This window comes from Lactuca saligna, chromosome 3 (assembly GCF_052625555.1).
Source record: "Lactuca saligna cultivar CGN05327 chromosome 3, ASM5262555v1, whole genome shotgun sequence".
NCBI lineage: Eukaryota > Viridiplantae > Streptophyta > Magnoliopsida > Asterales > Asteraceae > Lactuca > Lactuca saligna.
In genome coordinates, this window is record NC_136419.1 from 69,432,454 (window position 1) to 69,446,315 (window position 13,862).

Consider the following 13,862-nt stretch of genomic DNA (forward strand, 5'->3'; position numbering starts at 1 on the left):
AAGCTTAAGCTTGAAACATAACTTCCATATCGGTCCTTAGGCTTCCTTAATGTATGGGCATGTCTTCTTATTGTTGCAATGGTTAGGGATGATTCTCAATGTTTTAATAAATCGATCTTTTAGTTGAACTGGTCTAATTACCGATTCCCGGTTCGACTATTGGTTTAACCGTCGGTCTATATCTGACAGTGTGCATCGGCCTTCGAGTTGTGTACACTATGTATAACCTAGCTAATCGAACTATTCAATTTTCTTTTGGAATGAATTGTTTTTAATGGGCTAAATGAAATTAAATTGTACAAGTCCAATAAACCAGTTCGATCCGGTCTAGAAATAGGAATAAAATTGGTCGTTGTTGAACAACTCTCATCCCCGCTTTCTAGTCTGACTGCTTCAACTGGCCGGCTCGAATAAATTTTTAAAACATTGGTGATGATACCACTATGGAGTATGGATCGACAGTTGGCAACCGGTAACATCCGACAAGGTATAAGTATAGGCGACAAACATATCGCGTCGTGTCATGTCCTGTTTTTATCTATTTGACATTGAGGTGGAAAAGAGAAGTGGCAAGCATGGAGTAGCAGCAGGGAGTTGAACGGGCGAATTTCACAATAAGCTTAGAAGAGGGAAGTCATAGTGAAGCGAAGTGGCTAAGTAGTGGAGTATGGGATATTAAAAAAAAGTGAAAAACTAAAAATAGGTGTTAACTCATGCGACTAGTTAGTGGCTTCCCGATTACAAAATGACTAAATCCAAAGTTTTCATTTACATTTCGTTTTTATTTTGGGCATACCAATATCGGTGACTAAATTACACTTATTTAAGGTGGAGTGTGGAACATTCTAATAAAATGGGGGACTGACGTGCACATTAGAATGACATGGAGCTGCCGACGAAAGTCCTAATTTCAAAGGGGTAGTTCATGTAATTCTTGCAACATAAGAAAACAAATTCGAATTCCTTTATCTTGATAAACCTTAGCTGCGATAACCTATCTAAACTTGTGGAAATCGTTAGTATTATATATGGAAACAGAGCTGTGGTGGGATAATTTGAATCCTACTACAATACTAAATAATGCAGCACCTGTGGTTGATGCACATATATACATATATACATCCGAAAGTCGAAACTCCCTCGTAAAGAATATCTGGAAAACCTGCAACCGTTGCGATTAATGGATTCTTCAAGAAGAGGCAACAATGGCGGACAACGTCCAAGTGGCAATCGGGAGTGGAACCAGCATACAAGGTTTAACAACATGCAGCGTCAGAGGGGCTTTCGTAGGGGTTTTGTGAATCGTGGAACCTCTCCACTTGTTTCAAATTCTTTCATGTCTCCACAAATGCATGTGCCAGTTCCCCCTTTTGGCAACAATTTCATGTATCCTGGTAAGCTTTTTATTATTCAACTCTACATGTTGAATTAAACAGGTTATGAATTTCTAAACAAACTGGTTTTGATAAACGGGTTAGATTTTCTAACCCATCTCAACTTATTTATCACACGGGCTAACATTAGGTTGATGTATTTTTACAACCCTAACTTGTTAAATAAATAATTCATTTATATTTCATAATATGAAAAATACATTTAGTTAAATTAGTTAATAGTTTTTCAAAGTTAGAAAAAAGAAATCCAACTGCAAACACAAATTAGGTTGATGCATTTATTTTTTACAACCCTTTTTCTGTTTTGTTTGTATAATGCATTTTATGTACATGCAGATTTGGCGTCTTATGTTCAAGGTTCAACTCAATCTGCATCGCTGATGACACCGATGCAGTCTCCAGTGTCCTTACCTGTTCAAGATCAAGATTTGCATGAAAAGATTGTGAAACAAATTGATTACTATTTCACGTTCTTTATAATCTCTCATATCTAAAACTTTTGTGGTGGTTTATAATTAGTTCAAAACAATTAACATCTTATTTCCCTTTGTTGCAGTGATGAGAATTTGGTTAAAGATTTATACTTGCGACAAAAGATGGACGAACAAGGCTGGGTTCATGTCACTTTAATAGCAAGCTTCAAGAAAGTAAGTATCATATACAAGATGCATAAATTGATGCGTACACTTTTCTTGAAGCTTATGAGATTCAAACTTGGGTCAACTCCATTTTAATGTGTTTCATATAAAGTGATCATCATCATGCCACATTGATATTGGTCCTTCATACGCTCATTTTTTATGCTGCATTTGATATCAATTAATATCCCTGTTTTATTGCAGGTTTTGTGTTTAACTGACAATGTTAAGCTAATTCTTGATGTAATGCGGGCATCAAGAGCTGTGGAAGTGCGGGTGTGTATTAAACATGTGCTAATTCATAAAAATATTAAATTCTATATAACTATGACAATTGGACTTGATACTAAAATTCATTTTGTAGGGTGAGAAGATGAGGAAGCGAAATGATTGGATGAGATGGATTATCCCAACTTCCATCAATATTGCAAGCTTTTATGGTAATTCGGTATCCAATGCCAACATGGTGGAGACTTCCATGGTTTTTAGGGGGCAACCATGGGTCAAGTGAAGCTCGGGTACAAATGAGAATAATGATGGAAGACATGATTTATAACTAAAAGACTATTATATTTTTTATTTATTTATTTATTTATTTTATTTTTTTATTTTTAATAAATAAACGAGAAGATTTCAATGATGAACTATACGGGGATATCATGGAACTTTATGGCATATATATATATATATATATATATATATATATATATATTTAATAGATAAACGAGAAGATCTCAATGATGAACTATACGGGATATCATGGATCTTTATGGCATATTGAAATTATGTTTTGAGATGTCCATTTAACACATAAAAGCATGAAAAAAATAAAATAAATAATAATAATAGTAAATAGAGAAAAAGGCGAAAAGAAAAAAAAATGAATAAGGCTTGAAAGGAAGAAAAACATAGATTTTGTTTTAACTTTGGATAATGATTTCTTAGATGTTATGAATTTTTTTTGGACCTATGAAAATTATTATTGATACAATTTTGTTTCTTTTTTGTGATTGTGATTGTTTTTTAAAAAGATGGTTGGTGGTTTTCTAATGGGTTGTTTGCTTTTAATTTAATTAATAATGAAATTTATGGTTAGACACTATACATATGGTTGTTTGTTTTTGATATCTTAATCAATAGACAATGATTAAGTGATTTCCAAAATATAATCCAACAATGGCTTTCAAAAATTATGAATATATATGCGTAGTTGGTCGAATCTGTGGCAAAATAATTCCAAAACCGAAGGTCGATTTTGAGTAAATTTCGAATTCATTTGTTGTAGATTTTTATATTTAAAAAATCTGTATTTTATGCTCTCATTTGAAACTTGAATCATTGAACGTGGTCACTTTAACTAAAAATATTGCTACAGTTTTAGTTTTGAAACTGCAAGCTTAAAATGCAAGGAAATTGATAGAAAAAAATGGGAGTGTTATTCAAAAACTGGGATATTAACATGAAATAAAAATAATTTAACACAAAAAATACAAAAAAGAATAGCATATAACCAAATTTAAATCTCATTGTATATACACTACTAGAAAAATGAGAAATACCTACGGGAATTTTCCATAGGTAATTACCGACGGAATAGTGACGGAATATCTATGGAAAAAGATGTCATAGTTTACAAACGTAATTATGACGGAATAGCTACGAAATAGCGACGGAAGGATTCCCCTAAGAATTTCGTCGGTAATTACGTACGGAATACCTATGAAACCACCCTTACATACATCTATTAACTTTACCTATGAAATATCTACGCACAAGGAAAAAAAACAAAAATAAATACAAAAAAAAAAAATAAAAAAAAATAAAAAAAAAAAAAACTAGGGGGGATGGATTCAAACTTAGGTTCCATGTGTATCGTGCCAACGACTTTATATATATATATATATATATATATATATATATATATATATATATATATATATATATATATATATATATATATACACACACACGAAGCTTAAGAATAGTAAACTGGATCCCTTACAATCAATATTTTTACACTTTTTACGAACCTTTTAATAATTAAAGTTTGGCCACAAAACTTTAACGGTTTAACAACTTTGATCCATTTTCTAAAAATTTGCTAATTTCTACCCCTTTAATTCTTTAACCGTTTTGAAACTTTTGATCATTGTAGTCGAAACTTTTATATTTTTTCATAAAAACATGAAAAACGGTCTGGGGCAAAGTCTGGACTTTTCATCTTTGCACTTTCTACGCCTGTCATATCGTTCGGAAACAATATTGAAAACTTCTAACCCCCACGTAGCGAGGGTAAGCTTTCTAGTTATTATTATTATTATTATTATTATTATTATTATTATTATTATTATTATTATCTTTTTCTTTGTTTTACTATTACTATTACTATCACTATTATTACTATTACCATTATTATTATTATTATTATTATTATTGTTGTTGTTGTTGTTGTTTCTATTATTATTATTATTATTATTATTATTATGGGTTTGGGTTGACCTAACTGGTACATAGTTCTTCATCGTTTGCATTAGTCTAGGAGATGTCATCAATGCAAGTCCAATCATAGGCAAAAATTACAAAATAATACAAAGTGTAGGGTGAAAGAATGTACAGATTTACACAGCATAATCATTTCAAGTTCTCCCAAAGAACTTTGTTAAATGAATAACCATTTTCCTACACCTAAAACTTATGCATATAATGTAGGGTCGCGGACAAAAACTTTATTTCTCCTTTTTGTCCTATACGAGCCTTAAATGCATAGCCATACACATATATGAGTGTATGTTTATAGGTGGGTGTATGTGTGCATATTTGTATCAAGGGAATCAAACATTACTACACATTTCAACGATCTTTTAATTATGTTGCACGAAGCGGCAATTGTCAAATTCTTGACCAAGATGACAATGGAATGATGTGATTAATTCTCTTTAATTAACCAAAACGCATCTAACCAACAGTATCAAATATTACATTCACTTCTTGAGGTTGAGGGTAAAAGTCTTGTCTGAGACATAGGTGATTTAGAAGTAGTTTAGTATTAGATTAGATTAGCCGTTAAAAAAAATCTCTTTAATTAGTTTTGGATATAAGCTTGAAAGTGGAGAAATCTTGAAAATGTGTCAGGTTATTGCATAAGCGATACACCCACAAGAAATAAGAGTAATGATATAAAAACATGATATAATTGATGGGTTTTGGTCATAAGACATCCTATGTGTTCATACAAACCCTAATGCTTGGATCTAGGTTTCTCTATTGTACATGCTTTGAATCCAAGACTATAAACCCTAATTCTAGCATACATATAATCATATTAACATGAGAATAAGTTTATAGTGTTACCTTGATTGTTATGTAGCAATAACAATCCCAAATCTCCTTGTATTGACTTTGGAATGCTTAGAGTCACAAGTGTCACTCCTCTAATGGCTTACAAACACCATAAGCAAATGGAGAAGGTATAAAGAGAGAAGTGAGAGGTTAGAATTCGTATCTAGGACCTCTTGGGAAGGGATACACGAATTCATGGCCCTAGGGGTGTTTATATAGGTGTAGAGATAGGGTTTCAGTCATTATCCTTATCTAGTTGATTATCCATTAAGCAACCAATAAGATAATCCTTGAATCCTTATCATACTCTAATTCTAAGGGATTTACACCTCAAATTCGTTCACCATATATATAAGATAACTCTTACCTTATTTTGTAACTATCACATAATTACAAATCAGCCCCTCTAGTTTAATTAATTACATTTGATCACAAAACTAATTCTTAATTAATTATTGACCAATATTAATTAAACAAATATGATTTCTCCTTTAATATATTATTCTTATAACATATTAATAAATCATATTATCCTCTCTCTCTTTATTCATTTCTCCAATCAAGTTGCTTTGGTGAAGGCAACCCAAAAGGACCATGCACCATCGGGTCAAGTACATACCAAAATAGTTATGGACTTAGACACTAATCCAACAGTCTCCCACTTGGATAAGTCTAACAACTATTCTGCATATGACTTCAGATCCTGATCTGCAATCGTAGCTTTCCAAAGCCGCTGTCAACTCTGATCATATCAGATACGCGTGTCCTTAGATAAGGGATCATATATTCCTCCATTCTAGATATCGTATGAGATATGATTTCAAATCATTCTCTTTGTACTATATCTCGATTTCCAATTTATGACGACAGACTAACTGAACAAATCAAATTAGCCCTAGCCCGGCCGAGCATTTACGTATGTCATCACTAAACCATCGAGGGGCCCAAAGATATCGCTTTTATCCTACTTTGGATAAAAGGAACGGATAAACTTTGATACAATGCTTGCTTGCACTCACTCACCGAATTACACACAACAATATGTTTTATAACACCAAGTTACTGGTGCGTTTACATATTATCAATGTGCAACCAATTCACAAGATACAACTCACACATCTCGGTTTCAAGAATATAAGATGTTATCGTCTCACTAATCACTCGTAATACAATTCATGGAGTGATCCAAGTGAGCGTGGGTTTAATCCAATGCTCAAATCATATTCATAAGCACTCATGAACGTTGCAGCAAACATTTGCTTATGTCTAATACTCTTCTAGACAATCCACACACCAATTCACGACAGTCTTCATTCATATCTACTTCCAACATATGAACGACTGTGGCCCGTTTGAATAATTCGATTATTCTTAATAAACTCAATTATTCTGGAAGTCAAAACATGCAAGGTGAAACACAAGAATAATACTAATCCCATATGGCCTCAAACCTTTGAGTATAAACAAAACACGTTTTATTTATCACCATATCGATTACTCATTATTTGTCGTTTCGGGTAATCAACTTCGCATTTGAATTCCAACACTTGTCCCATGCTCCTAGCATGCACACAATGTTTACCTATGGTTCTTACTTTTGCGAAATAGACAAATTGAACACATTTCCAATCATTCTCATTTTACAACACCAAATCCATTTTCTTAAGTGTAAGAATATCAAATTCTTGTTACTTATAGAATATACTAGATTCTAACACTTTATGTAACGATCCTTTTGTAATGTCACTGCACCAAAGTCTCAAAGACTATTGCCAATGATATTACAAATTCCTCTATCGGAGATTGTTACAAGACAATTCCTTAGATATGATGTCTCTCACTCAAAGTACATTCCTTTGAACATCCTTTCGCATAAAGTTTCTAATCTAGGCATAGATTTTACTTCCCAACATGGACACACTTCCATATTTTCTATATGACAACTCATTCTTAATAGAATCTTATCTATTCGTAATGATGTCGATATCGTCCATCCAATATGGAAACACTTCCATAATTTCCAATACTATACTTCCAACTACTCGCAAGCGACCAATCCTCGTCGAACTTTGGATTGTCCTTTGATAGTTGTTTAATTATTTTAGTCAAAACCAATTCTAGTCCCTTTTCCCTCTAAATGCACTATACATTTGGAAAATTTTAGAATGGTCAAACATTAAATCATTTGCAATCGATCCTATACTCGAGGCGTATGGGACACGACGCATAATGTTTTATTTGCTATGTTCTCAAAATTCGAATTGTGAAGAGGAATACCGTAATCATAATCGAAATTTTAAGAACACACTATGTACCATTGACTAAGTTTATTAACATTTCTCAACCTAATCCTTTAGATTTGAAATGAAGCATAATATTCTCTCCCTTAATTATAGCAAAACAACCTTTCAACTCTTACAACTTTGCAAAGTATGACTCTTGTTTTCTATAATTAATATTGCCAACTATGGAATACGTGCCTTAATAATCATACAATCATAACATTTATGCTCCCACTATCATGATGATTATTATAAAACATAACACTTATGCTCCCACTAGCTTCGACATGTATTTATAAACATCTTAACTTTCAGAAAAACAATACTTATTGAATTTCTTAAGTTCATGTTTCTAATACTTAGTGCTTTGATAATCTTTTATCAAGGCTTCTTGAACTTGTACACCTTTGCCTTTGATAGTTGATATGTGTGTCGAAACAATTAAGACTAATTGCCAAACCTCACAATTCAAATTATGGAAAGGGATACCGTAACCATGATTGAATTCGAGAATGCAATTTTACAATCTTTTAAATTTTTTCTTAGTGAAAGCATTTCCTCACAATCATTTTCATGAAGGAGGAAATCTTATGACACTTATATTTAAACGGTGTATGTGTTCCTATCCATGTGAATTTGTTAAAACTAAAGTTTACGACAAATTCAAACTCATATGGATCGAACTTCCTTAATCTTGATTTCTTGCCTTATGGTAGCACAGCTGCCCACCACGTCTTCCAAGTAGTTAAGCAGCTCACCTTTTCCTATCAATGTACTTTCCATTGATCAAGGTCCTTGCCTTTTATGCATTCAAATGAGAACTCATAGGACTCACATGCATAATTAACTCGATTGGATTGGCACAGAAACAAAATAATGTCTTTACGATAGGTTGTAAACCTCAACTCGTGTGCTAGTGATGATCGATAAGGTTTATTTGATTTGTTCTTGAAACTTTTCGAGACCATTAAGACTCCCACTGACTCCTTGACATATAAGATTCTTTTGTCAATAAACATTTCTTGACAAACAAATTTTCAAGAGTTAGTGTAGCTTGTATCAAAACACTTCATAAATTGGTCATAGTTGGTCTTTGTCTTATCCAAGACATCACAACTTTCCACATTTGATGAATGTTATAAACCTTTAATACTTTTTACTCATTGTCACAATCTTAACTTTAAGACTATTTATTGGAACAAAGTATGATTGTCTTCTTGATTTGACCATTTCATCAATCTTTGATTCCTCTTCTTGGACATACAATTGTACCAAGACTCACTTAGAGGATCAATTGAGATATGGTTCTTAATCATTAAGACCTATCATAAAGCATAAAAGCCACTCTCCCTTCTTCTTAGAATGGAGAAACTCTTATCTTTCTGCCTATTTGATTCTTCTTATTCGTTTTGCTATTGATCTAAACCCTTTAATCAATTCAAAATTACACTTAATCTTGTAAGTATAATCATATTTACTAAACCTTTAGTAAATGATGATGAATATCTTTGTTACTCTTATGGTGAACTTGATCAACACACAACTTTGTGTACTCGATCTCCTAGTCCTTCACTTGACACTTTGTCAACGAATTAGTCTAATTATCAAATATGAAATTTCTCATTCATCATGCAACCAAGTTGCATGATTCCAAGTTTCTGTCCAATTGAAACTTGGGCGATGAGAAACTCTCCCTATTTGGTAAATTCTTGACTTTCCATAACACAATAAGAAACAAATCCATTATTGCTAATAATTTTAACATCAATTTTTCATACACGCCATTGTAAGGATAAATAAATAAAATTTAAAATCAAAATTTATTTTATTGCGGAAAAATTTGTCCTTCACAATGCAACTCATTGAAAAACTTATGCGAATACATCTTTCTTAGCAATCTAATTCTAACTCTAAGTAGTAGCTCAATAATCTAATCTTCGAGAAACGCAATCGAAATCCATTCCTTCACGGTTAGATTCTGCTCACTTCTTCCCTTAAGCTTCTTTTCTTTTCTTTGATCCTTCTAAACATCAATTGTAATCTTATCACATTATGTATTCAGAACCTAGAATGAAGCTTAAAAGAGTTAGTCAATGGATTTTACCTAAATTAGAGCCATACGTTTCGACTCTCCCATCTCTTAGATCTCTTAGGTAAATAGGGCAGCTTCGTCTCTAATGCCCCTTCTCTTGGCAATAAAAGCAAATTGACTCTTTTTGGAACAACACATGGAACTACTTCAGACATCGCCTTTCTCTTATGATCAAACTTTTCGATCATTGCATGTCTTTCATTGCCATTGTCTATATCCACAGAGGTCTCGAAGGCAGATTCACCAATCAACTTTGCTTTTCTATTGCGCAAAACCATTGCTGATTCAGCAGCAATAAGCATATAGGTGAGATCTATAAGGGTCACGTCGCGGTTCATCATATAGTACTCTCTTACGAACTCACTATATGAGTTAGGAAGTGATTGAAGAACCCAATCAACAGCCATCTCTTCATCGACAATGGATCCTATCATTCTTAGTTTATCAATGTGCGACTTCATCCCTAGGACGTGTGCACACACCGACTTTCCTTCTTTATGTTTACTTGCCAAAAGGGCTTGAGTGATATTGAACTTTTCAATTTTACAATCTTGTGGGTTAGGGAGAATAATTGCAGGAGGAGGAGGAAGTGAAGCATGATTTCTTGTTCCTCGATCGAATCGTGGAATATCATCTTCATGTGGAATGCTTGTTCCACGGGATTTGAGAAGACCATAGTTGTCGAACTTTGACATCGGGAGAAAAACGAATTCTAGTTAGTTGATTGATTGAGTCCTTGGTAAATCACCCAAATGAAATTCCAAGGCTAGGACCCAACACAATATCCTACAACTCGGGAGAGGGATGCCGTAACCCAAATCGCAGAACATTTGAAGGTAAGTGAATGACGATTCACTAGTTTTCACCATGAGAAACGAAAAAGAAATTTAAGTTTTAAATCTATGAAAACTCCTAGATCCTTTGAGATTCATTGAACATTTCAATGGCATGTTTAAATCTCGATATGCCCCTCTTGTTTGTGACTGGGATGCCGAGGATCACAAAGCGGGTGTGAATAACCATGCAAACTACATGGTGCCCTCACATGTTACAATCACCTATTCGATGTGCCGGTAAACCACACACGCTCCACCGAACTATGACAAACATTGAGTCACCCTTTGCTACCTTTGCTTAGAACCATTTAGTGTGCCGGTAAACCACACACGCTCCACTAACGTCTTCGCAAGGGCACAAAGTGTAATTTCATGGAATTGCATCAATTCACTTTTGCCTAAGTAACTAAGATTGGGAATTTGCGAAACATTTAGTTACTCTGTATTTCATTATACTTATAATGGAAGGTTTCGTCCTATCCTACCCGTTCGGCTAACGACCCTCCACTAGTCAAGAGTGCGGTGGGTAAGAGTGGATACCCATTTAATCGCCATTTTATAGGCAATTTCCTTAAACACCCCTTATAGACCAGCTTCGTGAATGAGGCCTACTAACGGTAAGACTGACTTTTACTCATACATATATAATGTTAGACTTTTAATCTTATATAGTATAGGGTGTATTTTATACTTTTAAAAATACTATATGGTTAACTTTAACAATTACACTTTTAATTCAATTAAAAGGTTAACCTAAACTTTTATGGATTTATTAAACCTCTTTTAATTATACTCCTTAATTAATTAATAAAACCATAAGGGTGTGATTTGAACTTTTCAAAACATTACTAGAGTTTTAGAATTTAACATTTCTAATTAAACCTTTTAATCAACTTTTAAATTCCAAAACTTGAGGGCAAGTTTTGAAACATTTTTCAAAACATTAGGGTTTTAACTATTTAAATTTCAAAACAACAAAACTTTTTGGGTTCAAATTTAAACTATAAAACCTAAAGGGAAAATATGAAACTTTTCATAACAACAAGGATCAAATAATAAATAATCTAAACTAACATTTAGTTACATAATTATCCATATTTGATTTGTTTAATGATTTCTTGCAAAACAATTTATCAATTTACTCAAAATAATTAATCAATTATCTTATAAGGAAACAATTATCTTGTTAATTGATAATTATCTTTAATTAGATCAAGAATATAGTCATATATATCATAAAATTGGATTTATATTGATCTAACATGATAAGGTAACTATCCATATGCAAAAACAGCAAGAAATCCCGAGATAAGCATTATCTGACGAGTTGACTCGTCGAGTCAGGCATGGACTCGTCGAGTCTGCATGGACTCGGTGAGTTCAGCCATGGACTCGGCGAGTCCAACCTCCAAAACATCAAAAATCGAATTTTTCAGTTATGTCAAGCATCAATACAATTGAAACCAATCAAGGCTCTGATACCACTGATGGGTTTTGGTCATAAGACATCCTATGTGCTCATACAAACCCTAATGCTTGGATCTAGGTTTCTCTATTGTACATGCTTTGAATCCAAGACTATAAACCCTAATTCTAGCATACATATAATCATATTAACATGAGAATAAGTTTATAGTGTTACCTTGATTGTTATGTAGCAATAACAATCCCAAATCTCCTTGTATTGACTTTGGAATGCTTAGAGTCACAAGTGTCACTCCTCTAATGGCTTACAAACACCATAAGCAAATGGAGAAGGTATAAAGAGAGAAGTGAGAGGTTAGAATTCGTATCTAGGACCTCTTGGGAAGGGATACACGAATTCATGGCCCTAGGGGTGTTTATATAGGTGTAGAGATAGGGTTTCAGTCATTATCCTTATCTAGTTGATTATCCATTAAGCAACCAATAAGATAATCCTTGAATCCTTATCATACTATAATTCTAAGGGATTTACACCTCAAATTCGTTCACCATATATATAAGATAACTCTTACCTTATTTTGTAACTATCACATAATTACAAATCAGCCCCTCTAGTTTAATTAATTACATTTGATCACAAAACTAATTCTTAATTAATTATTGACCAATATTAATTAAACAAATATGATTTCTCCTTTAATATATTATTCTTATAACATATTAATAAATCATATTATCCTCTCTCTCTTTATTCATTTCTCCAATCAAGTTGCTTTGGTGAAGGCAACCCAAAAGGACCATGCACCATCGGGTCAAGTACATACCAAAATAGTTATGGACTTAGACACTAATCCAACAATAATAAATTATGCTACTTACATATATAGTTGACCGGTTCAATCAGCTGGATTGAAGCAATTTTTAAAGCATTGGTGATTATACCACTATGGTGTATGAATCGATAGTTAGTGATCGGTAACATCTTGACAAAGTATAGGCAACAAAGATATCGTGTCGTGTCACGTTTTTGTCTATTTCACATTTAAAAGGGTTGCAATAGATTGAGCCTAACCCAACTTGTTTAATTATCATGTCATATCAACTAGTTTATTTACATTTTGAGTTGTGTTGGGTTGATGGGATTAGGGTTTAGAGGAGAAGCAAAAGAGAAAGTGGAAAAAATGGAGCAGTAGTAAGGAGTCAAAGGGGAGAATTTCACAATAGGTTTCCAGGAGGGAAGTCATAGTGAAGTGAAGTGGCTAATTCACGTTCTGGGGTATAGGATATTAGTAAAAGAAAGTGAAAAACTAAAAATAGGTGTTAACTCATGCAGCTAATTAGTGGCTTCCTCATTTCAAAAGGACTAAATCCAAAGTTTTCTTTTACATTTTGTTTTTAGTTTTGGGCATACCAATTTAGGTAAAATATTAAAGTAAGATGCATCTAAATAAAAGGGTCATTTTCATGTCATTTCTTATTAAAAGTTGCACCCTAACCTTATGCGTTTAATTTTCATAGTGTCGTCTCAAGACTTATAATTAAACAATTTGAAATCTCTAATACAAATCCGTTTATTTGTGTTGAATGTTTGTGTCATGTTGAGATTAGACACCCTAACCATAAAGGTGGTGACAAGTTAGCGACGATGACTAACATGGTGACATATAGACCGGTTTGGTATGACATCGGGTAGGGTTGCCAAAGCAGCGACGATAACTAAGATGGTAACAAAGAGGCGGCTTGGCGTCATTGATTAGTCTACCGCCCCCATCGCTTGTTTGAAAAACATGGATTACTGTGACTTTTGTGTTTAGATATGTTTTGAGTATAGTTTGAGGCAACAAAATTTTGAATCA

At 33.2% G+C, this 13,862-nt stretch overlaps 1 protein-coding gene across 1 annotated transcript; it reads left to right on the forward strand.

The window, feature by feature from the left end:
* The first annotated feature begins 1,913 nt into the window (after positions 1 to 1,913).
* On the forward strand, positions 1,914 to 2,592 carry LOC145033764 (la-related protein 1B-like). The gene is made up of 3 exons (XM_078982307.1): positions 1,914 to 2,041; positions 2,237 to 2,308; positions 2,397 to 2,592. The coding sequence occupies exons 1-3, from the start codon at positions 1,991 to 1,993 to the stop codon at positions 2,541 to 2,543; spliced, it is 270 nt and encodes an 89-aa protein (XP_078838433.1). The 5' UTR covers positions 1,914 to 1,990; the 3' UTR covers positions 2,544 to 2,592.
* Positions 2,593 to 13,862: the final 11,270 nt, after the last annotated feature.

Bases quoted from the DNA above. Each gene is read 5' to 3' on its own strand.
- LOC145033764 (XM_078982307.1), top strand. From the start codon at position 1,991: ATGGACGAACAAGGCTGGGTTCATGTCACTTTAATAGCAAGCTTCAAG. The intron at 2,042-2,236 runs GTAAGTATCATA...GTTTTATTGCAG, and splicing joins TAATAGCAAGCTTCAAGAAA to GTTTTGTGTTTAACTGACAA. The intron at 2,309-2,396 runs GTGTGTATTAAA...TTCATTTTGTAG, and splicing joins CAAGAGCTGTGGAAGTGCGG to GGTGAGAAGATGAGGAAGCG.